This window comes from Gorilla gorilla, chromosome 1 (genome assembly GCF_029281585.2).
Source record: "Gorilla gorilla gorilla isolate KB3781 chromosome 1, NHGRI_mGorGor1-v2.1_pri, whole genome shotgun sequence".
NCBI lineage: Eukaryota > Metazoa > Chordata > Mammalia > Primates > Hominidae > Gorilla > Gorilla gorilla.
In genome coordinates, this window is record NC_073224.2 from 199,666,182 (window position 1) to 199,686,970 (window position 20,789).

At 40.5% G+C, this 20,789-nt stretch overlaps 1 protein-coding gene across 1 annotated transcript in view; it reads right to left on the reverse strand.

Moving 5' to 3' along the window:
• Positions 1–20,789, reverse strand: part of ZMPSTE24 (zinc metallopeptidase STE24) — a 44,713-nt gene that overhangs the window by 7,935 nt on the left and 15,989 nt on the right. The window contains exons 7-8 of the mRNA XM_019016244.3: positions 13,439–13,623; positions 215–319 (exon numbers count right to left, since the gene is read on the reverse strand). Of these exons, the coding sequence (XP_018871789.1) occupies positions 215–319; positions 13,439–13,623 (290 nt within the window). The remainder of the gene's footprint in view (positions 1–214; positions 320–13,438; positions 13,624–20,789) is intronic.

The following is a 20,789-nucleotide window of genomic DNA, read 5'->3' on the forward strand; positions in this document are numbered from 1 at the left end:
TCCTATGAGGTATTATCATTCAATGAGGGGACAGAGGCAGAGGTTAAGGAACTTGCCTGAGGTCACACAGGTAGTAAGTCAGGGAGCTGTGATAGGAAACCAGGTAGCCTGGCTGTGGAGTCTGTCTTGGCCTCTCTTATATGACCTCTCATGCCTGCCATAGTTCTAATTTGACTACCATGCCATAAAAAAAGAATTGTCACTCCACACTTACCTGGCTAATAATGATATTTTTGACTGTATGTCCCAACTTCCAGTGCCCCAGTTCATGGCCTAGTACAGCGAGTACCTCCTCATTTTTACATCCTTGTTTCTTATTCTGAATAAAAAAAAATCAAAAATAAATTATTGAGAACCTTTAAAAAGTTTTATCTTTTAACCCAGTAATAGCCCTTCATAGATTTTAACTTAAAGAAATAATCAGTTTTGTTCAAAACTGTTGATTGTCTTAACAAAACATTCCCTGAACCACCGCTCCACATGATACAGTGGGTTAAGCACTGAAGATAGAATGACGAACAAGATGGACATTCCCAGACTACATAAAGCTCACAGTCTAGACTAACTTAGATTAGCAAAAAAAAAACTGGAAGAAATAGAAATCTTTATAATGGGACAATAGTTAAATAAATCATGATAAAGTTATATGACAGTCACATTATATTACAAAACCATTAGAAATTTTGTTTTCAAAGATTAGGGCCAATTGCAGTGGCTCACGCCTGTAATCTCAACACTTTGGGAAACTGAGGCAGACAGATAACTTGAGGCCAGGAGTTCCAGACTAGCCTGGCCAACACAGCAAAATCCCATCTCTACTAAAAATACAAAATATTGCTGGGCGTGGTGGCTCATGCCTGCAATCCCAGCACTTTGAGAGGTCAAGGTGGGTGGATCACGAGGTCAGGAGTTCGAGACCAGACTGACCAATATGGTGAAACCCTGTCTCTACCAAAATACAAAAAATTAGCAGGGTATCGTGGTATGCGCCTGTAAGCGCAGCTGCTCTGGAGCCTGAGGCAGGAGAATCGGAGTTGCAGTGAGCTGAGATCACGCCATTGCACTCCAGCCTAGGCGACAGAGCAAGACTCCATCTCAGAATAATAATAATAATAATAATAATAATAATAATAATAATAATAATAAATTAGCCAGGCGTGGTGGTGCATGCCTGTAATCCCAGCTACTCAGGAGGCTGAGGCATGAGAACTGCTTGAAACTGGGAGGCGTAGTCTGTAGTGAGCCAAGATCACGCCACTGTACTCCAACCTAGGCGAAAAAGTGAGACTCCATCTCAAAAAAAAAAAAAAGGGATTATGTTTTGACATTGGAAAATGATTAGGTGAAGAAAGTAAGACACAAACTAAAAATATATAGTATGATTCTAATTATGAAACAATGTGAATGTGTATATAAAAATATACAAATATAAAAAGTAGACTGAAAGTATATACAAATGTTAACAGTAGTTATTATTATTTATTTTAGATGGAGTTTCACTCTTGTTGCCCAAGCTGGAGTGCAACGGCACGATCTCGGCTCACGGCAACCTCCACCTCCTGGGTTCAAGTGATTCTCATGCTTCAGCCTTCTGAGTAGCTGGGATTACAGGCGCATGCCACCACACCCGGCTAATTTTTGTATTTTTAGTAGAGACGGGGTTTCACCATGTGAGTCAGGCTGGTCTCGAACTCCTGACTGCAGGTAATCCACCCGCCTTGGCCTCCCAAAGTGCTGGGATTACAGGCATGAGCCGCTGTGCGGGGCCTAGTCCCATTCTCTTACTGAGGAGCAAATAACCAAGGATTTACCAGATATATGAGGTAAACTGTTAACACAGAAGATCTGATCCACAAAAAAAGCAACATGAAATAAACAAATTATATAAAGAGAAAGTTTAGAAAATTAAGACATTGCACCTAAGAAAAAATAACAAAATGCTGTAAAATGGAAAATTCAGATAAAAAAATTCTTAGAAATCCAAGCTGAAGGCCAGGCATGGTGACTCAAGCCTGTAATGCCAGCACTCTGGGAGGCTGAGGCAGGTGGATCACGAGGTCAGGAGTTCGAGACCAGCCTGGCCAACATGGTGAAACCCCGTCTCTACTAAAGATACCGAAAAAAAAAAAAAAAAAAAAATTAGCTGGGCATGCTGGTGCACACCTGTAATCCCAGCTACTCAGGAGGCTGAGGCAGGAGAATTGCTTGAACCCGGGAGGAGGTTGCAATGAGCTGAGATCGCGCCACTGCACTCCAGCCTGGGCGAGAGGGCAAGACTACATCTCAAAAAAAAAAAAGAAAGAAAGTTCAATAAAAGGATTGGAAGATGATGAGGGAATTCTAGAAAGCAGGAAGAGATATATTTAAAATGGAAAAGGGGGTTAAAAAGATAGGAGAGTTCAGTATAACAAATCCAGCACTCGAGTAAGAGGAGCCCTGAAAACACAGAATTTAAAAAATGGAGAGGAGAAAAATCAACAAAATAATTTCAGAAAATTTCTTACAACCATAGGACCTCGATTTCCAGAATAAAAGGGCCTAATGCATATATCACAGTGGATGAAAACAGTGTGATGCACATAACATGGTAGATGAAAACAGATCCCCATCAAGGTATGTGAAATTTTAGAACACTGAAACAGAGAAAGATCTAACAAACTTCCAGAAAAGCAAACAAAAACAAAAACAAAAAAAGTAACAAAAGGATCAGCAATTTTTTTTTTTAAGACAGGTTCTCACTTTGTCACCCAGGCTGGAGTGCAGAGGCGGGATCTCAGCTCACTGCAACCTCCATCTCCCAGGTTCAAGCAACTCTTGTGCCTCAGCCTCCTGAGTACTGGGATTACAGGCGTGAGCTATCATGCCCAACTAATGTTTGTATTTTTTTGTAGAGACGGGGGTTTCGTCATGTTGGCCAGGCTGGTCTCGAACTCCTGGCCTCAAGTTATCTGCCTGCCTTGGCCTCCCAAAGTGCTGGGATTACAGGCATAAGCCACCATGCCTGGCCAGGATCAGTAATCTGAATGACTTCAGATTCATCAGCAGTGTTGGAATCAAGCAGGCCATGAAACAATGCCTTCACAATCCTGAAGGAAAAGTATTTCCAATCTAGAAATCTATACCCAGTCTAAGTAGCAAGCCAGTATGACAGAAAATGAAGGCATTTTAAGCATACAAACTTAAAACTTTACCTATATAATCTTTCTCAGGAAGGTACCAGAGGATGTTTTCTACCAAAATAAAGGAATAAATTAAGAAACAAAAAGTCATGGACAAGCCTGGGCAACATAATGAGACCCTGTTTCTACAAAAAATTTTTTTCATTAGCCAGGCATAGTGGTGTGCACCTATAGTCCCAGCTACTTGAAAGGCTGAGATGGGATGATGGCTTGAACCCAGGAGTTCAAGGCTACAGTGATCTATGATTGTGCAATGCACTCCAGCCTGGTAACAAAAGCAAGACTGTCTCACAAAAAAAGGGAAAAAAATGCGTCCTAATTTGTAAATGTAAAAAAAAAAAAATAATAAATAAGACAATAAGCTCCAAGCCAGATGTTATCAACAGGAACAACAAAGAAATCCAGAAAATGGGCTGGGTGCAGTGGCTCACACCTGTAATCCCAGCACTTTGGGAGGCCAAGGCAGGTGGATCACCTGAGGTCAGGAGTTCAAGACCAGCCTGGCCAACATGGTGAAACCCCGTCTCTACTAAAAATACAAAAATTAGCTGGGCGTGGTGGCGGGCACCTGTAATTACAGCTACTCAGAAGGCTGAGGCAGGAGAATCCCTTGAACCCGGGAGGCGGAGATTGCACTGAGCAGAGATTGCGCCATTGCACTCCAGCCTGGGGGACAAGCGTGAAACTCTGTCTCAAAAAAAAAAAAAAAAAATCCAGAACACAATAGAACACTATCTTTATCTTATTTGTTTATTTATTTTTGAGGCAGGATCTCATTCTGTTGCCCAAGCTGGAGTGCAGTGGTACAATCATAGCTCACTGCAGCCTTGATCTCCTGGGCTCAAAAGATCCTCCCACCTCAGCCTCCTGAGTACTGGGACTATAGGCACGCACCACCACAACTAGCTAATTTGTTAATTTTTATTTTTAGTAGAGACAAGTTCTCACTATGTTGCCCAGGCTAGTCTTGAACTCCTGAGCTCAAGTGACCCTCCCGCCTTGGCCTCCCAAAGTACTGAGATTACAGGTGTAAGCACCTGGCAGAATGATATCTTTAAAGTGTAAGAGAAAGAGTTGTCATTTCTGCATTGATATCCAAGAATAAGAGTAAAATAAAAACAAAACCAGAATTTTCCAAAGAAATTCCTAAAGCATGGCCAGGTGCGGTGGCTCACACCCATAATGCCAGCAATTTGGGAGGCCGAGGTGGGCGGATCACAAGGTCAAGAGATCAAGACCATCTTGGCCAACATGATGAAATCCTGTCTCTACTAGAAGTACAAAAATTAGCTGGGCATGGTGGCGTGCGCCTGTAGTCCCAGCTACTTGGGAGGCTGAGGCAGGAGAATCGCTTGAACCCGGGAGGCAGAGGTTGCAGTGAGTCGAGATCACACCACTGCACTCCAGCCTGGTGACAGAGTGAGCTGCCATCTCAATTAAAAAAAAAAAAGAAAAAGAAATTCCTAAAGCATATACTTCTGGAAGAAGGAAAATGATTCCTAAAAGGTGTGACGTGAATAAGGAATGTTAAGCAGAAAAACAGATAAGCATATAGACGAATCTAAATGATAACTGTGTAAGACCAAAAAAAAAAAAATGACAATTTGGGGGATAAACAATGAACAGGATAAAACTAAAATACAAGATGAAAGGGATAATGGTTTCAAAGTATTTAAGGACCCTGGATTGTTCAGGAAACAGTGAAGATACTGTGTATTTTAAGATCTGCAGTTATGTGGGCATGCTTAAGTTTTAGCGGCAATCATTAAAGGAATAGTAATACAAGAAACTCCAAAGATGAATAATGACCCAAGCGGAATTTTTTTAAAACTTTCAATCGGTTCTTAGAAAAAAGTGGGAGGGTGTATGTGTATGTATTGAGGTGAGGAGAAGATGAGGGTGGAAAACAGAAAAGACAGAAAAGAGACACAAAGGGCATAAAATAAGATGGTAAAAATAATTCCAAATATGTCGGTAATCACAACATACATAAATAAACTAAACCAGTCAATAAAAAGATAGTAACTGTCAGTATAGCTTTAAAAACAACCATAATAAAACCTATTGACATGTTATCTTCAAGAGACATTGAAAATATAAGGCCAACTTAAAAGTAAAGGATGAATTAGAAAGTGGTTTGGTGATGGTTATACAACTTTTTGAATATACTATAAGCCACTGAATTATACACTTTAAAATGGTTAAGATGGTTAATCTTATGTGAATTTTATCTCAATTTTTTTTTTTTTTTTTTTTTTTTTTTTTTTGAGACGGAGTCTCGCTCTGTCGCCCAGGCTGGAGTGCAGTGGTGTGGTCTCGGCTCACTGCAAGCTCCACCTCTTGGGTTCACGCCATTCTCCTGCCTCAGCCTCCCGAGTAGCTGGGACTACAGGCACCCACCACCAAGCTCGGCTAATTTTTTGTATTTTTAGTAGAGACGGGGTTTCACCGTGTTAGCCAGGATGGTCTCGATCTCCTGACCTTGTGATCCACCCGCCTCAGCCTCCCCAAAGTGCTGAGATTACAGGCATGAGCCATTGTGCCTGGCCATCACTAAATTTTTTTTTTTAGAGTAAAAAGATGACCTCTGAGGCTGGGTGCAGTGGCTCATGCCTGTAATCCCGGCACTTTGGGAGGCTGAGGCAGGCAGATCACAAGGGCAGGAGTTTGAGACCAGCCTGGCCAACATAGTGAAACTCCATCTCTACTAAAAATACAGAAAGTTAGCTGGGCTTGGTGGTGGGCACCTGTAATCCCAGCTACTTCGGAGGCTGAGGCAGGAGAATCGCTTCAACCCAGGAGGCGGAGGTTGCAGTGAGCCGAGATCACGCCATTGCATTCCAGCCCGGGCGACAGTGTGAGACTCCGTTTCAAAAATAATAATAATAATAAAATAAAAAATAAAAAAGATAACCTCTAACAAACACTAACCAAAGGAAAGCTGGGACACCTGTATTCATATCAGACAAAAATCAACTTTTTTTTTTTTTTTTGAGACGGAATTTAGCTCTTGTTGCCCGGGCTGGAGTGCAATGGCACGATCTCGGCTCACTGCAACCTCTGCCTCCCAGGTTCAAGCGATTCTCCTATCTCAGCCTCCTAAGTAGCTGGGATTACAGGAATGTGCCACCACGCCCGGCTAGTTTTGTATTTTTAGTAGAGACGGGGTTTCTCCATGTTGGTCAGGCTGGTCTCGAACTCCCAACCTCAGATGATCTGCCCGCCTTGGCCTCTCGAAGTGCTGGGATTACAGGCATGAACCACTGCGCCCAGCCAACTTAAAGGCAACTTAAAGGCAAAAAGGATTATTTAGGAAGGCCACAACACAATCATAAAAGTTTCAATTTACCGGGAGGATACATTAATTCTAAATTTGCATGTAACTAATACACTGGCCTCAGAACATATTAATTCAAAACTGTAAGATTTGCGAAGAAAACTTGACAAATCTACTATAATAAAGGACAGTAACAGACCCCTATCAATAATGGAAACACCAAGCAAATAAAATATTAATAAAGATATAAATATTTGAATGAAATAATAAACAAGTTTGATCTATTGGACACATACAGTGCCCTGCAACAGTTAGAGAACATATATCCCAGAAAGTTCAGGCTAAACGTTTTGAAATAAACTTCAGCTACTAAAAAGAGCAAATTACGTTTAAAAAAAAAAAAAAGATGAACTTGGAATAGATTTTGTTTCACACAGCTGAGAAAAATGCTGCCTCATGAGAACACAGACAACAAGATTTATTGGAATCTAGATATTCTACCACTTTTCCCCCTCTTTCACCAGTTCCTCATTTTTAAGGAAAATGACCACATATAGAGAAGCTAGGTCTCTTGTATGAGAAAGAGGGATAAATTATAATGATTTGCAATACACGACTGACATTTATTACCTCTTTCCTATTTACATTTTAGAGTTTGGGTCAGAGTACATTTCGTAGAGAAAAGAATCACATAACTAACCTCGTTCCTTAAAGAGCTAAGAGACACACACTTACCTGTACCTTCAGGGAATGGTCATGAAGAAGGAGTAACAAACTAAAGCACCAATTTATAGACTACTCTAAAGGGAAAATTAAGAGTTACAACTGAAGGATTACATACAAAAATACTCACTGCAGAAACATTTTTAACAGCAAAAAATTGGAAACAATCTGCATACTCAATAAAAGGAAAACAGCAAAAAAAATGATAGAAGACTAGAAATATATCTAGTAAGATGTTTATGGTTTGTTGGATCATTATTTTTGTTATTGATGTTTTCTAACTTTTTAATTTTTATTTTATTACTATTTATTTGTTTATTTATTTTTTGAGATGGAGTTTCACTTTTGTTGCCCAGGCTGGAGTGCAATGGCACAATCTCAGCTCACCGCAACCTCCACCTCCCGAGTTCAAGAGATTCTCCTGCCTCAGCCTCCCAAGTAGCTAGGATTACAGAAATGTGCCACCACACCCAGCTGATTTTGTATTTTTAGTAGAGATGGGGTTTCACCATGTGGTCAGGCTGGTCTCAAACTCCTGACCTCAGGTGATCCACCAGCCTCGGCCTCCCAAAGTGTTGGGATTACAGGCATGAGCCACTATTCTGGGCTGACTTTTCTACTTCAATCATAAGCAAAAACATAGCTAATGTTTTTGTTTAATAATAACAGTGATAACAGCTTCCATGTATTAACTGCCTATATACAGACACTGTATGTATTAGATATTTTACAAACAGTTCATTAATCTTCACTACTATAAGGCAGGTATTAATAGCCTCATTTTACATAAAGTAACATGGTCCTTAGGCTTCTGTTTTCACCAGTCACCTGCTTTCCAATATGAATTATGCATTATTTTATAAAACAACCAATCCTCTATTGTTCAGGATATGCTCTCGTCTCTTGGTTTGATGTCTGGGTTTAGCAAGCTGTTTAGAACAGCATCTTGGTCACACTCAAAGATATGCTGATGTGGAATGATTACAGCTTAAACAGTGTGGATCACTTTCCACAGAAAGGAGACTTGCTTATTCACTAGAGATTCTTAGACCTCGATTTTCTTTTCTTCCCACACTAATTTCACATAAGAGAACAAAAATAGGTATTGCCCATCTATTAGTTTTCTTAGCATTTTCCTTTTTACAAAATTCATACAGTGCCTCATTTGATCCTCACAGCACCAACTGGGGCAGATGGGAAGTATGGTCTTCATTTTAGAGATGAAGAAAAGGAGCTAATAAATTAAAATGTCTTGCTACTAAGTAGTGGGTAAAATCCATCTCTCTGGAGCCTGCATCCTTTCTATCATATTTATCAACTGGGAAGACTTTCACATAACCCTAGTACTTACTGGGGAAATACTTGCTGTCTTCTATAAAAGGGCAGCTTATATATATTTAAAATTATTTTCTTAAATTGCTTTTGAATATTTTGTATTTTTTAATTTTCTGTAGAGATAGGGGTCTTGCTATGTTGCCCAAACTCCTGGCCTCAAGCAATCCTCCCACCCTGGCCTCCCAAAATGCTGGGATTACAGGCATGAGGCACTGTGCCTGGCCTTAAATTGCTTTTGAGACAGGTTGTTCCAATTCTTCTATTGGTCTTCTGAAGGGTAAAATTCCAGCCAGGTTTCCTAGTTATCTTTTAAAATGTAATAGCCATTATGGACACACTCATCAAAATGTTAATAGTAGTTATCTCTAAGGGGTGGGATTTCAGGTAACTTTAGTTTTTTTCTTTAAATTTCTGTTAAAAATGAAATGCTTCATGTTCTCTATACCATCCAGGCTAACACCATCTTTGCATCCCTTACTGCATTGTACATAGTAGGCATTCAGTACCAAGTGCTGAATAAATCTGCTTCCTAAACTTCCACCACATCTGTGTACCCTCCATGCAATTATTTACTTATTTCTTTAAACCAATCCACTTTTTAAAACTAGCCTTATCCTAAGTGACAATACATTTGTATGAAATCATGAGTTTGATACACTAGTTTCATTTTTTCCCTAATATATATTAATAGATATACAACTAATCAAATTTAAAATATTGATATACCTAAAATAATCTCACCAGTGGTACATGTGCCGAAAAGCAATAAAGTTAATAACTTGAGTCAATCTCTTTTTTTTTTTTTTTGAGACGAAGTTTCACTCTTGTTGCCTAGGCTGGAGTGCAATGGCGCAATCTCAGCTCACTGCAACCTCTGCCTCCCAGGTTCAAGTGATTTTCCTAAGTAGCTGGGATTACAGGCGCACACCACCATGCCTAGTTAATTTTTATATTTTTAGTAGAGACGAGGTTTCACCATGTTGGCCAGGATCTCAAACTCCTGACCTCAGGTGATCCACCTGCTTCAGCCTTCCAAAGTGCTGGGATTACAGGTGTGAGCCACCGCGCCCGGCTTGTTGAGTCAATCTTTGACCTTCTCCTTCACGTCCCATAATATCAGTCTCTAAGTATAGTCATGCATCACTTGATGATGGGGATATGTTTTGATAAGTGTGTTGTGAGGTGATTTTGTTGCGTAAACATCATAGTGTACACTTACACAAACCTAGGTGATACAGTTTACTATACATCTACACTATGGTACAGCCTATTGTTCCTAGGCTACAAACCTGTCTATCATGTTACCACACTGCATACTGTAAGCAACTGTAACACAATAGTGAGTAACTGTGTATCTAAGCATATGTAACCTTAGGACAAGTATGGTTACAAACATGGTATTATAATCTTATGGTAGCATATTCGGTCCATTATTGACCGAAATGTCATTATGTGGAGCATGACTGTACTTTCAATCCATCCTTTATTATGACTCTTGCACTTACTTGGACCTCTCATTCTGGCGCAGGCCCTCATTATCTCATGCTTATCTTGGTCATCTTAATGCAGCAGACTCCTAGAAGTCTCCTTGCCTCCAATCTTTGCTCTATTCTATATTCTGCCATCAGATTGAACCTTCCTAAAATAAGCTTTGGCCTCTACCCAAATTAATCTAAACTTTCCAGGCCACTGGAAACAATCACTTGATGGCTTCAGGAAAATGTATTCAAAAAACTGGTCCTGGCCTACCTTCCTATCCCCATCTACAAGCATCTATTATTATAATCATCAGTTTCAGAACAGGCATTGTGAACTTTGTCTCTATTCATTCCTTGCCTTTAACCTGAAAAACCCCAGCCCCAAGTCACATTTCTACCTACTTCAAATAGCCGCACTTCTGGCCGGGCGCTGGTGGCTCACACCTGTAATCCCAACACTTTGGGAAGCCGAGGCGGGCGGATCATGAGGTCAAGAGATTGAGACCATCCTGGCCAACACTGTGAAACCCCGTCTCTACTAAAAATACAAAAATTAGCTGGCTGTGATGGTGCACGCCTGTAGTCCCAGCTATTCAGGAGGCTGAGGGAGGAGAATTGCTTGAACCCGGGAGGTGGAGGTTGCAGTGAGCCGAGATCACGCCACTGCACTCCAGCCTGGGCGATAATGTGAGACTCCATCTCGAAAAAAAAAAAAAAAAGACAAATAGCCTCACTTCTAAGAAACTTATCTGACCATTAGAATCTGCATTAATATCTCCATTTCTGAAAGCCACACTATATCAGCTGCTGCTCATGACATTTACCATGCCCTGCCTTAAACTCTAGGCTATTTGTCTCCTCTACTATAGGTTCTTTAGGGTAAAACTATGTCTATTGTATCTTGTCATGTAATATGTATTTAGACAGTAAAATATTTGTAGTTAATCAACGAAGCAAAGCACGCTGTTTTTGTTTGTTTTGGAGACACGATCTCACTCTGTTGCCCAGACTGAAGTGCATTAGGGCAAACACAGCTGACTTTAGCCTTAACCTCCTGAACTCAAGTGATCCTCCCACTTCAGCCTCCCAAGTGGCTGGAACTACAGGTGCGCATCACCACGCCCGGCTATTTTTTTTAATTTTTGAGAAGATGAAGTCTCACCATGTTGCTCAGGCTGGTCTCAAACTCCTGGCCTCAAGCAATCCTCTCCCAGCCTCCCAAAGTGCTGGGATTACAGGTGTGAGCCACCACACCCAGCTGCAGGCCCCTAAAGCAGCCAGCAAAATAAGTCAAATCCCATTCAACATACTTCAAAGGACCACCCAATTGTTTTTGTAGCCAAAGAAAACTATTCTCATAGACATTAAATGTCTGTAATCTCTGTACTTTGCTTGTAATCAGCGCACCATTAGCTAATGTCTAGGTTTAGCTATAATGTAGTCCACCCCATATGTGGATGCCTCTTAAGCAGGTTAACTTTCTTTTTTTTTGAGACAGGGTCTCACTCTGTCACCCAGGCTGGAGTGCAGTGGCACAATCTCAGCTCACTGCAGCCTCTGCCTCCTGGGTTCAAGCGATTCTCCTGCCTCAGCCTCTGGAGTAGCTGGGACTACAGGCATGCGATGCCTGGCTAATTTTTTATTTTTAGTAGAGACGGGGTTCCACCATGTTGGCTAGGCTGGTGTCTAAATCCTGACATCAGGTGGTCCACCTGTCTTGGCCTTCCAAAGTGCTGGGATGACCATAAGCAGATTAACTTTCTAAACTTGCATGATTCTCTAGTGTTATCACTGGGTTATTCTTTCTGGACTTCAGTTTTCCTATTTATAAGATGACTTTAAGATGTCTTCTAATCCCTTCACAGAATTTTATTTCATCTACATATTTATAACAGGCTAGGTACTTTACTAGAACCTGTTTTTAGTGTCAAAACAGATGCTCAGATGCTAATCATTTTCTGGTACTCTCTACATTTGAGTAGAGAGTACAAGGTATTTCACACATATGATTTCATTTAATCTTCAAAACCCTAACATGTAGGTATCTTTAGCCTAGTATTTCTCAACCGGGGGAGACTGGGCCCCACCGCTACCTTTAGGGGACATCTGGCAATATTCTGAGACATTTTTGTTGTTACAATTTTTAGAGGTTGTAGGGGAAATGGCCCCTAGTGGGGAGAGACCAGGGATGCTGCTAAACATCCTGTGATGCACAAGATACCTCCCACAACAAAAAAATTATCTGGCTCAAAAAAATAGTGTGCAGCTTGAGAAACCCTACTGGCCTCATCTTTCAGTTAAGAAATCAAAGATTTAGAAAGCTTGGCGGGGTGCGGTGGCACACGCCTATAATCCCAGCACTTTGGGAGGCCAAGGCAGGCGGGTAACTTGAGGCCAGCAGTTCGACCAGCCTGGAAAACATAACGAGACCTCATCTCAAAATAAATAAATACATAAATAAATGAAAGCTTAACTTACTTGCACAGAGTTACACAGACAGTGAGTGAACAGGGATCTAAAATCATCTCTGTATGACACCAAAGGCAATGGCACATTCCATCACACATACAAATACTGATGATCATTTCTGACAGTTTGTATTGTTTCTTATCATTGTCCCCTCTCCCCCATTTAGTCTTGATACTTTAAATTCTGCTAATCAATATCAGTCAATCTTATCCAGGAAAAGGATTCGGAAGCAGCTTTCTCAGACTCTCAGGTCAGATTTGAGAAATGTCTTTTCTTGTGCTCCAGTTACTATATCTAGAATCTAAAGCTTGACAGTAGCAATTCACGTATTGTACTGTGATTGCATGACTATTTCCCCTTTAGACTGTAAGCTTAAGAGGAAGGTATTCCTTTTCATTTTTGTGTACCTAGTGCCAAGTAAAGTCTCTCAGCACAGAGTATACATTTCATAAATGTGTGTTAAACAAATAAAACAGACTAAATTACACAACGTATCCAAGGATACAAAGCTACTAAATGACAGAACCAGGATTCAAATCCAAGTCTCTCCATTGCCAAAGCCTACAATTACTGTCTTAATAAAGCTAAAAATTAGATGTTTATCTTCTCTTTATCTTGCTTGTGGGAATTCTTTGATCATAAACACATCAGAAATTATATATATATACACACACACACACACACATATATATACATACACACAAGTTCCTGTTTTAAAGATAGCTTATAATCATATGAATTTTCTTATAAGAGCTTCCAATTTTAATATCCACATTCTATAAAAGCTTGCAAGGTAGTTAGCATGTAATAATAGTGGTAATCTCTCCTAAATACCAGAACTATAAAGGAGCCATGGTTTTCATCTGATAGTCTCCCTGAATTCAACACTCACTGCCTAGAAATTGATGTTATTTTGAGTTGTCACAGGAACTGTGTATAAAAACTAAGGTAGAATCTTTTAGGAAAAAATAACTCACTTTAACTTTAGCTTTTATTTCTTCACTGTTCCCTTCTTCCTCATTGCGGGGTTCCATGCCAGAATCCTCCTGGATGTCTTTGTTTAGTACAGAGTACTCTTCTAGTAGAGTGTCAAACAAAACTATTCGCTTGTTCTTGAAGAAGCCATAAAAATAAGCATTGCTGTGGGAAGAGCGTTTAGATCCTAAGGAAAAGACAGTTCAAAGCATGGAATATAATTAAAAAGTTTGGGGTCCTTTGGAGAGACTCCTAGAAATTGAATTACTGGAAAGGACATTAACATTTTCAAATCGTTTAATATGTGAAGAAAAACCATATCAACATAATTCACCACCAGCAGCGGAGAGTGTCTGTTTTTTGCCAATAAATGTGCTCATCACAGCTTTATAGCAGTAAGTAAATAAGTAAAGCCTAAACATCCAACAGTTACGGAATGATTCAATTATAGTAAAACTATGAAATGGAATTTTAAGCGGCCAGAAAAAAATTATACTTCCAAAGAATTTTAACAAGAAAAAGCTCACCAATATATTGTGAAGGATACAAAACTTCACGTATATCAGGTTCCATTATCGTCAAGAAAAAATGTACATGTATTAGGTTGGTGCAAAAGTAATTGCGGTTTTTGCATTGTTGAAATTTGCTGTTTGATATTGGAATACATTCTTAAATAAATATGGTTATGTTATACATCATTTTAATGCACATTTCTCACTTTATGTTTTTTGCTAATGACTTATTACTTGCTGTTTATTTTATATTTATTTTAGATAAGGGAAATTATATTAGACAAAAAGCAAATTCAACCGGGTGCAGTGGCTCATGCCTGTAATCCCAGCACTTTGGGAGGCTGAGGCAGGCGGATCACTTGAAGTCAGGAGTTCGTGACCAGCCTGGCCAACATGGTGAAACCCTGTCTCTACCAAAAATACAAAAAATTAGCCGGGCATGGTGGCGCACACCTGTCATCCCAGCTACACGTGGGGCTGAGGCATGAGAACTGCTTAAACCCAGGAGACGGAGGTTGCAGTGAGCAGAGATGTCGCCACTGCACTCCAGCCTAGGCAACAGAAGGAGACTCTGTCTCACAAAGAAAGAAAAAAAAAAGCAAATTCAAGCAATTTTCTTCTTTGAGTTCAAAATGGGTCGTAAAGCAGCAGAGACAACTCGCAACATCAACAACGCATTTGGCCCAGGAACTGCTAACGAACGTACAGCGCAGTGGTGGTTCAAGAAGTTTGCAAAGGAGACGAGAGCCTTGAAGATGAGGAGCGTAGTGGCAGGCCATCGGAAGTTGACAATGACCAATGGAGAGCAATCATCGGAGCTGATCCCCTTACAACTACACAAGAAGTTGCCGAAGAACTCAATGTCGACCATTCTACGGTCGTTTGGCATTTGAAGCAAACTGGAAAGGTGAAAAAGCCTGATAAGTGGGTGCCTCATGAGCTAAGCGAAAATGAAAATTTAAAAAAATCGTTGTTTTGAAGTGTCGTCTTCTCTTATTTTACACAACAAACCATTTCTCTATCAGACTGTGACGTGAGACGAAACATGGATTTTATAGAACAATGGGCGATGACCAGCTCAGTGGGTGGACACAGAAGAAGCTCCAAAGCACTTCCCAAAGCCAAACTTGCACCAAAAAAAGGTCATGGTCACTGTTTGGTGGTCTGCTGCCAGTCTGATCCACTATAGCTTTCTGAATCCTGGCAAAACCATTACACCTGAGAAGTATGCACAGCAAATTGATGAGATGCACAGAAAACTGCAACGCCTGCAACCAGCACTGGGCAACAGAAAGGGCCCAATTCTTCTCCAAGACAACACCCAACCGAACATTGCAAAATCAATGCTTCAAAAGTTGAACAAATTGGGCTATAAAGTTTTGCCTGATCTGCCACATTCACCTGACCTCTTGCCAACTGACTACCACTTATTCAAGCATCTCAACAACTTTTTAAAGAGAAAACGTTTTCACAACTAGCTGGATGCAGAAAATGCTTTCCAAGAGTTTGCCAAATCCCGAAGCACAGAGTTTTACCCTACAGAAATAAGCAAATGTATTTCTTGTTGGCAAAAATGTGTTGATTGTAATGGTTCTTCTTTGATTAATAAAGATGTGTTTGAGCCTAGTTATAAGGATTCAAAATTCATGGTCTGAAACTGCAATTACTTTTGCACCAACCTAATAAATATCAACAGAAAAGCATAAGCCCATGCCTATTAGGAAACATACCAAAATATTGAAATGTTTATCACTAAATTCTAAAATTATAGATTTTTGTTTCCTTTCTTTTCCCAAAGACTTTTAAAATCAGCATACCTACTTCTATAATTAAAGCAATTTTTATAAAGACTGGAAGAAGACATACCTTTTTTTCTTTTGAGACAGGGTCTCTCTGTCGTCTAGGCTGCAATGCAATGGCATAATCATGGCTCACTGCAGCCTTGACCTCCTGAGCTCAATCAATCCTCCTGACTCATCCTCCTGAGTAGCTAGGACTACAGACACATACCACCATGCCCGGCTAATTTTTTGTAGAGACAGGGTCTTGCTATGTTGCCCAGGCTGGTCTCTAACTCCTGGGCTCAAGCAATTCTCCTGCCTTGGCATCCCAAAGTGCTGGGATTACAGGTGTGAATCACCACAGCTGGCCCATACCTAAATTTTTAATAACAGCTAACAGTACCTGAACTACGGTTGATTTTTATTTTCTTCTTTATGCACTTCTTTGATTTCTAAATGTCCTACAATGTGCAGTGAGTTGAGTATCGTGATTAAGAGCATAGACTTTGGGTTCAAATCTTGGCTCTGCCATGTATTAGTTGTGCCAATTTAGAAAACTTTCTTAATTTCTTTAAGCTTTAGTTTCCTATTTATGAAGCGAGGCTAATATCTACCTCATTGGGTTAGATTATGGATTACATGAGATATTCTAAGTGAAGCAATTAATATGCTGTCTGATCTTTATACTACTACTGTTATTTATATACTTTTTTCAAAAAAGAAATGATAAACATTTATTTCTCTTGAGAATCTGAAGTCTCTCACAAAAAACATGAATTTTCTATCTACTCATATTTCTAATGAAAAGTACTTGGCAGTATGTTTAGTAGTAAAACTTTGACAAATAGAAGCTATTATTTATTGCATTATTATATTTCTTTTTGGTTTGGTTGCCAGGAAGAGCCAAACATGTTTGTTTATTTTGTCTGTGTTATCCTCTGAAGTCCCATCCTTCTATCTCTATCTTTCCTGATCCTAAATTTTTTTTTTTTTTTTTTTTTTGAGATGGAGTCTTGCTCTGTTGCCTAGGCTGGCAGTAGTGCGATCTCTGCTCACTGCAGCCTCCGCCTCCTGGGTTCCAGCGATTCTCCTGCCTCAACCTCCTGGGTAGCTGGGATTACATGCACACGCCACCACACCCAGCTAATATTTGTATTTTTAGTAGAGATGGGGTTTCATCATGTTGGCCAGGCTGGTCTCGAACTCCTGACCTCAGGTGACCTGCCCACCTGGGCCTCCCAAAGTGCTAGGATTACAGGTGTGAGCTACCACGCCTGGCCGCTAATCCTAAATTTTTAAATTAATTTAAAAATATTTATTAAACACTATCTGAAGTTATTTATAAAAGTAAGCAGATTGTATGCACACAAATAAAAGTAAATTAATGTCTTACTATCTCCCACCGGTCCAGGTATCTCAAAGTGTGGTCCAAGGAATACGCCAAAATCACCTAGGGGTACTTGTTAGAAGTAGATACTGGAAACACCTACTAAGTCAGAATCTCTGGGAATGAAGCCCAGGAATCTGTCTTTTAACAAACTCTCGAGGGACTTTTATACTTACTAAAGTTTAAGAATCCCTGGCAGGGTGCGGTGGCTCATGCCTGTAATCCCAGCACTTTGGGAGGTCGAGGCAGGTGGATCATGAGGTCAGGAGATCGAGACCATCCTGGCTAACATGGTGAAACCTTGTCTCTACTAAAAATACAAAAAAATTAGCCGGGTGTGCTGGCGGGTGCCTGTAGTCCCAGCTACTCAGGAGGCTGAGGCAGGAGAATGGTGTGAACCCGGGAGGCGGAGCTTGAAGTGAGCCAAGATTGCACCACTGCACTCCAGCCTGGGTGACAGAGCAAGATTCCGTCTCAAAAAAAAAAAAAAAAAGAATCCCTGTACTGTACTGTAAGCTTTTTATATCGCTGTGCCTGGCATGTCGCATACAGTCATGTACTGCATAATGACATTTCGGTCAACAGACTACATATAGGACAGTGGTCCCACAAAATTATAATAAAGCTGAAAAATTCCTATCACCTAGTGACCTCATAGCCACCGTAATGTTGTAGCAGAACACACTATCTTTTCTATGTTTAGATACACAAATGCTAATCATCATGCTACAATTGCCTACAGTATTCAGTATAGTAACATGCTAGATAGGTTTGTAGTCTAGAATCAAGAGGCTATACCATACAACCTAGGTGTGCAGTAGGTAACACCATCTAGGTTTGTATGAGTATAATGGTGTTTGCATGACAACGAAAAGCCTAATGGCGCATTTCTCAGAACATATTGCCATTATTAAGCAATGCATGACAATATATTCAATGATGTTTATTTACTGAATGGATTAATGATATCGCTTGAAGTATGAAGTAACGTATTTGAGAACTCCAAAAACAAAAACATTCTACAAAAATGTAAGGCATTGCCATTTTTTGTTTAGAATGCTTCCTCTTAATCTCTTAGCAGCATTTAACATAGTTGACCACTTTCTCCTTAAAACACGATCTTCTCCTGGTTTTTGAGACACCAGTTTCTCCTGGTTTTCTTCCTACCTCAAGGGCCTCTCCTCCTTAGCCTCCTTCCTGGCTGTTTCTCTGCTGACTCTGACCCTGGTCCCCTTCTCTTAAGTGCCCTCATGGATAGCACTGAACACCATCTATGTGCCAGATACTTCCAAATCTGTATTTTTAGCGCTGACCTCTCCCTAAAACTCCAGACTCATACATACAGTTACCTATCTGACATCTCCACAGGGATGTCTATAGACATATTTGTTGTTTGTATTCTTGTGTGTAGTCTTTTTTCTTGTCCAATATTAGAATCTCCTTTCAGAGTTTAGGAAGTGTCACAATATGTAAGAGGCTGCTTCTCATTTGAGAAATCTAAAAGGCCAGATATTTGTTTCCCCAGCACTCCGAGCAGCTAGCCCCATGCCCTGGCTTAGTCAATCAGATGTGCCCCTTAGGGACTCTGAATAGTTAGCTAATTACATAAAAAAGCAAAGCAGTGAGGAATTAATTCTGCAGGTGCTAGTGGCTGAATCCGGTGTTCTGAAGTAGCCACAGCAGTGTCCTCACCAGACAGGTTCTGCAATATGATTATAAGTTCCTAGCCTTCCTATGTAACAGCCCATTTTCTGAGCTTCGTAAACTTAATTTTCCTGTGGATTTTGTGAGATATCAAACGTTGTTTTTTTGTTTGTTTGTTTGTTTGTTTGTTTTTGAGACAGGGTCTCACTCTTGTTGCCCAGGCTGGAGTGTAGTGGCGCGATCTCGACTCACTGCAACCTCCACCTCCCAGATTCAAGCGATCCTCCTGCCTCAGCCTCCCCAGTAGCTGGAACTACAGGTGCACACCACCATGCCCAGCTAATTTTTGTATTTTTAGTAGAGATGGGGTTTCACCATGTTGGCCAGGCTGGTCTCAAACTCTTGACCTCAAGTAATCCACCTGCCTCAGCCTCTCAAAGTGCTGGGATTACAGGCGTGAGCCACCATGCCTGGCCAAATACTGGTTTTGTTTGTTTGTTTTTTGAGACAGAGTCTTGCTTTGTCACCCAGGCTGGAGTGCAGTGGCACGATCTTGACTCACTGCAACCTCCGCCTCCTTGGTTCAAGCAATTCTCCTGCCTTAGTCTCCCAAGTAGCTGGGACTACAGGCACCCGCCACCACGCCCGGCTTTTTTTATTTATTTTTTTGTATTTTTAGTAGAGACAGGGTTTCACCATATTGGCCAGGCTTGTCTCGAATTTCTGACCTCAAGTGATCCGCCCACCTCGGCCTCCGCAAGTGCTGGGATTACAAGCATAAGCCACTGCGCCTGGTCCAAATAGTGCTTCAATAAGCAGTTTTTCTGCTTAAATCAGCCACAGTTGGTTTCTATTGCTTGCAGAATTCTAATACAATGTTTAGTAGGTTCCTCAATATGTAATATAGCCATTAGAAGTCTTAATTCCCCACAAACCTACTCTTCTCCCATTTTTTTCCATCTCAGGAAACTACCATATATCTAACTGCTCAGGTCAAAAGTCCTAGGCCATTATCTTTGATATCACTCTTTCCCTTATTCTCCCAATGCAATCAATTAGAAAATTCAATCAACTCTACCCCTAAAACTTGTCCCAAATGTATCCACTTCTCTCCATTAATTACTATTATCCTAGTCTAAGCTACCATTATGTCCTACCTAGACTCTTGCCTGTCTCTACAACATATTCTCCATACAGTAGCCCAGGATATTTTAAAAATACAAAGCAGATCATGTCACTTTCCTGTCTAAGCCTTCAATGGCTCTTCCCACTGAACTCAAAATCCAAACTCCTTACCCTGACTTACAAAGGCCTATGTGGTCTGATTCTTGCCTATGTCTCAGATTTCATCTCCTAACACTCTCCTGCTATGGTGCAGCCACACTGGACTTCTTCATGGTCCTTGAACATCTTCCCATTGATGTCAAATGGGCGGCTCCTCCCTTTAGGTCTCAGCTCAATCTGATGACCAATCTACAGTATCAACTTATCAGACCAAACTAGTTTAATTTGCTGCATAGCACTTGCTATCTGATAATATTTTGAGAGCAAGATTCTTGGCTTTTCACTACAATCTCCCTACCAATTTACAAATATGTAATGTGTGTTGTTATTGTCAGCAACAACATTCATTCATTCAAAATATTTTTGAGAATTGTTACTGTTGTTAATAACAATTAAAACATACATTATAGATGAGTAAACTGCTGTTTGGCAAAGCTAAGTTGCGCCAAGTCACACAAGTAGTTTGTCTTGAACTCCTGACCTTCCACCTCAGCCTCCCCAGTAGATGGGATAACAGGCTGGAGCCACCAAGCCCAGCACTGGTAATCTGTGATAAAGCTATGATTCAAACCCAAGCCTTTTGACCCTGAAGCCTGACGTCTGAAATGCTGCCCCCAACCTACTCAAATCTTGACTTCCCATTAACACCCAGCTCAGGTCATAACCTTCCATAAAGCCTTCCCTGACTATTTTATCTAAAATGAAAATAGCTCTCATACTCTGGATGTTGTAGGGGGAAAAAAAA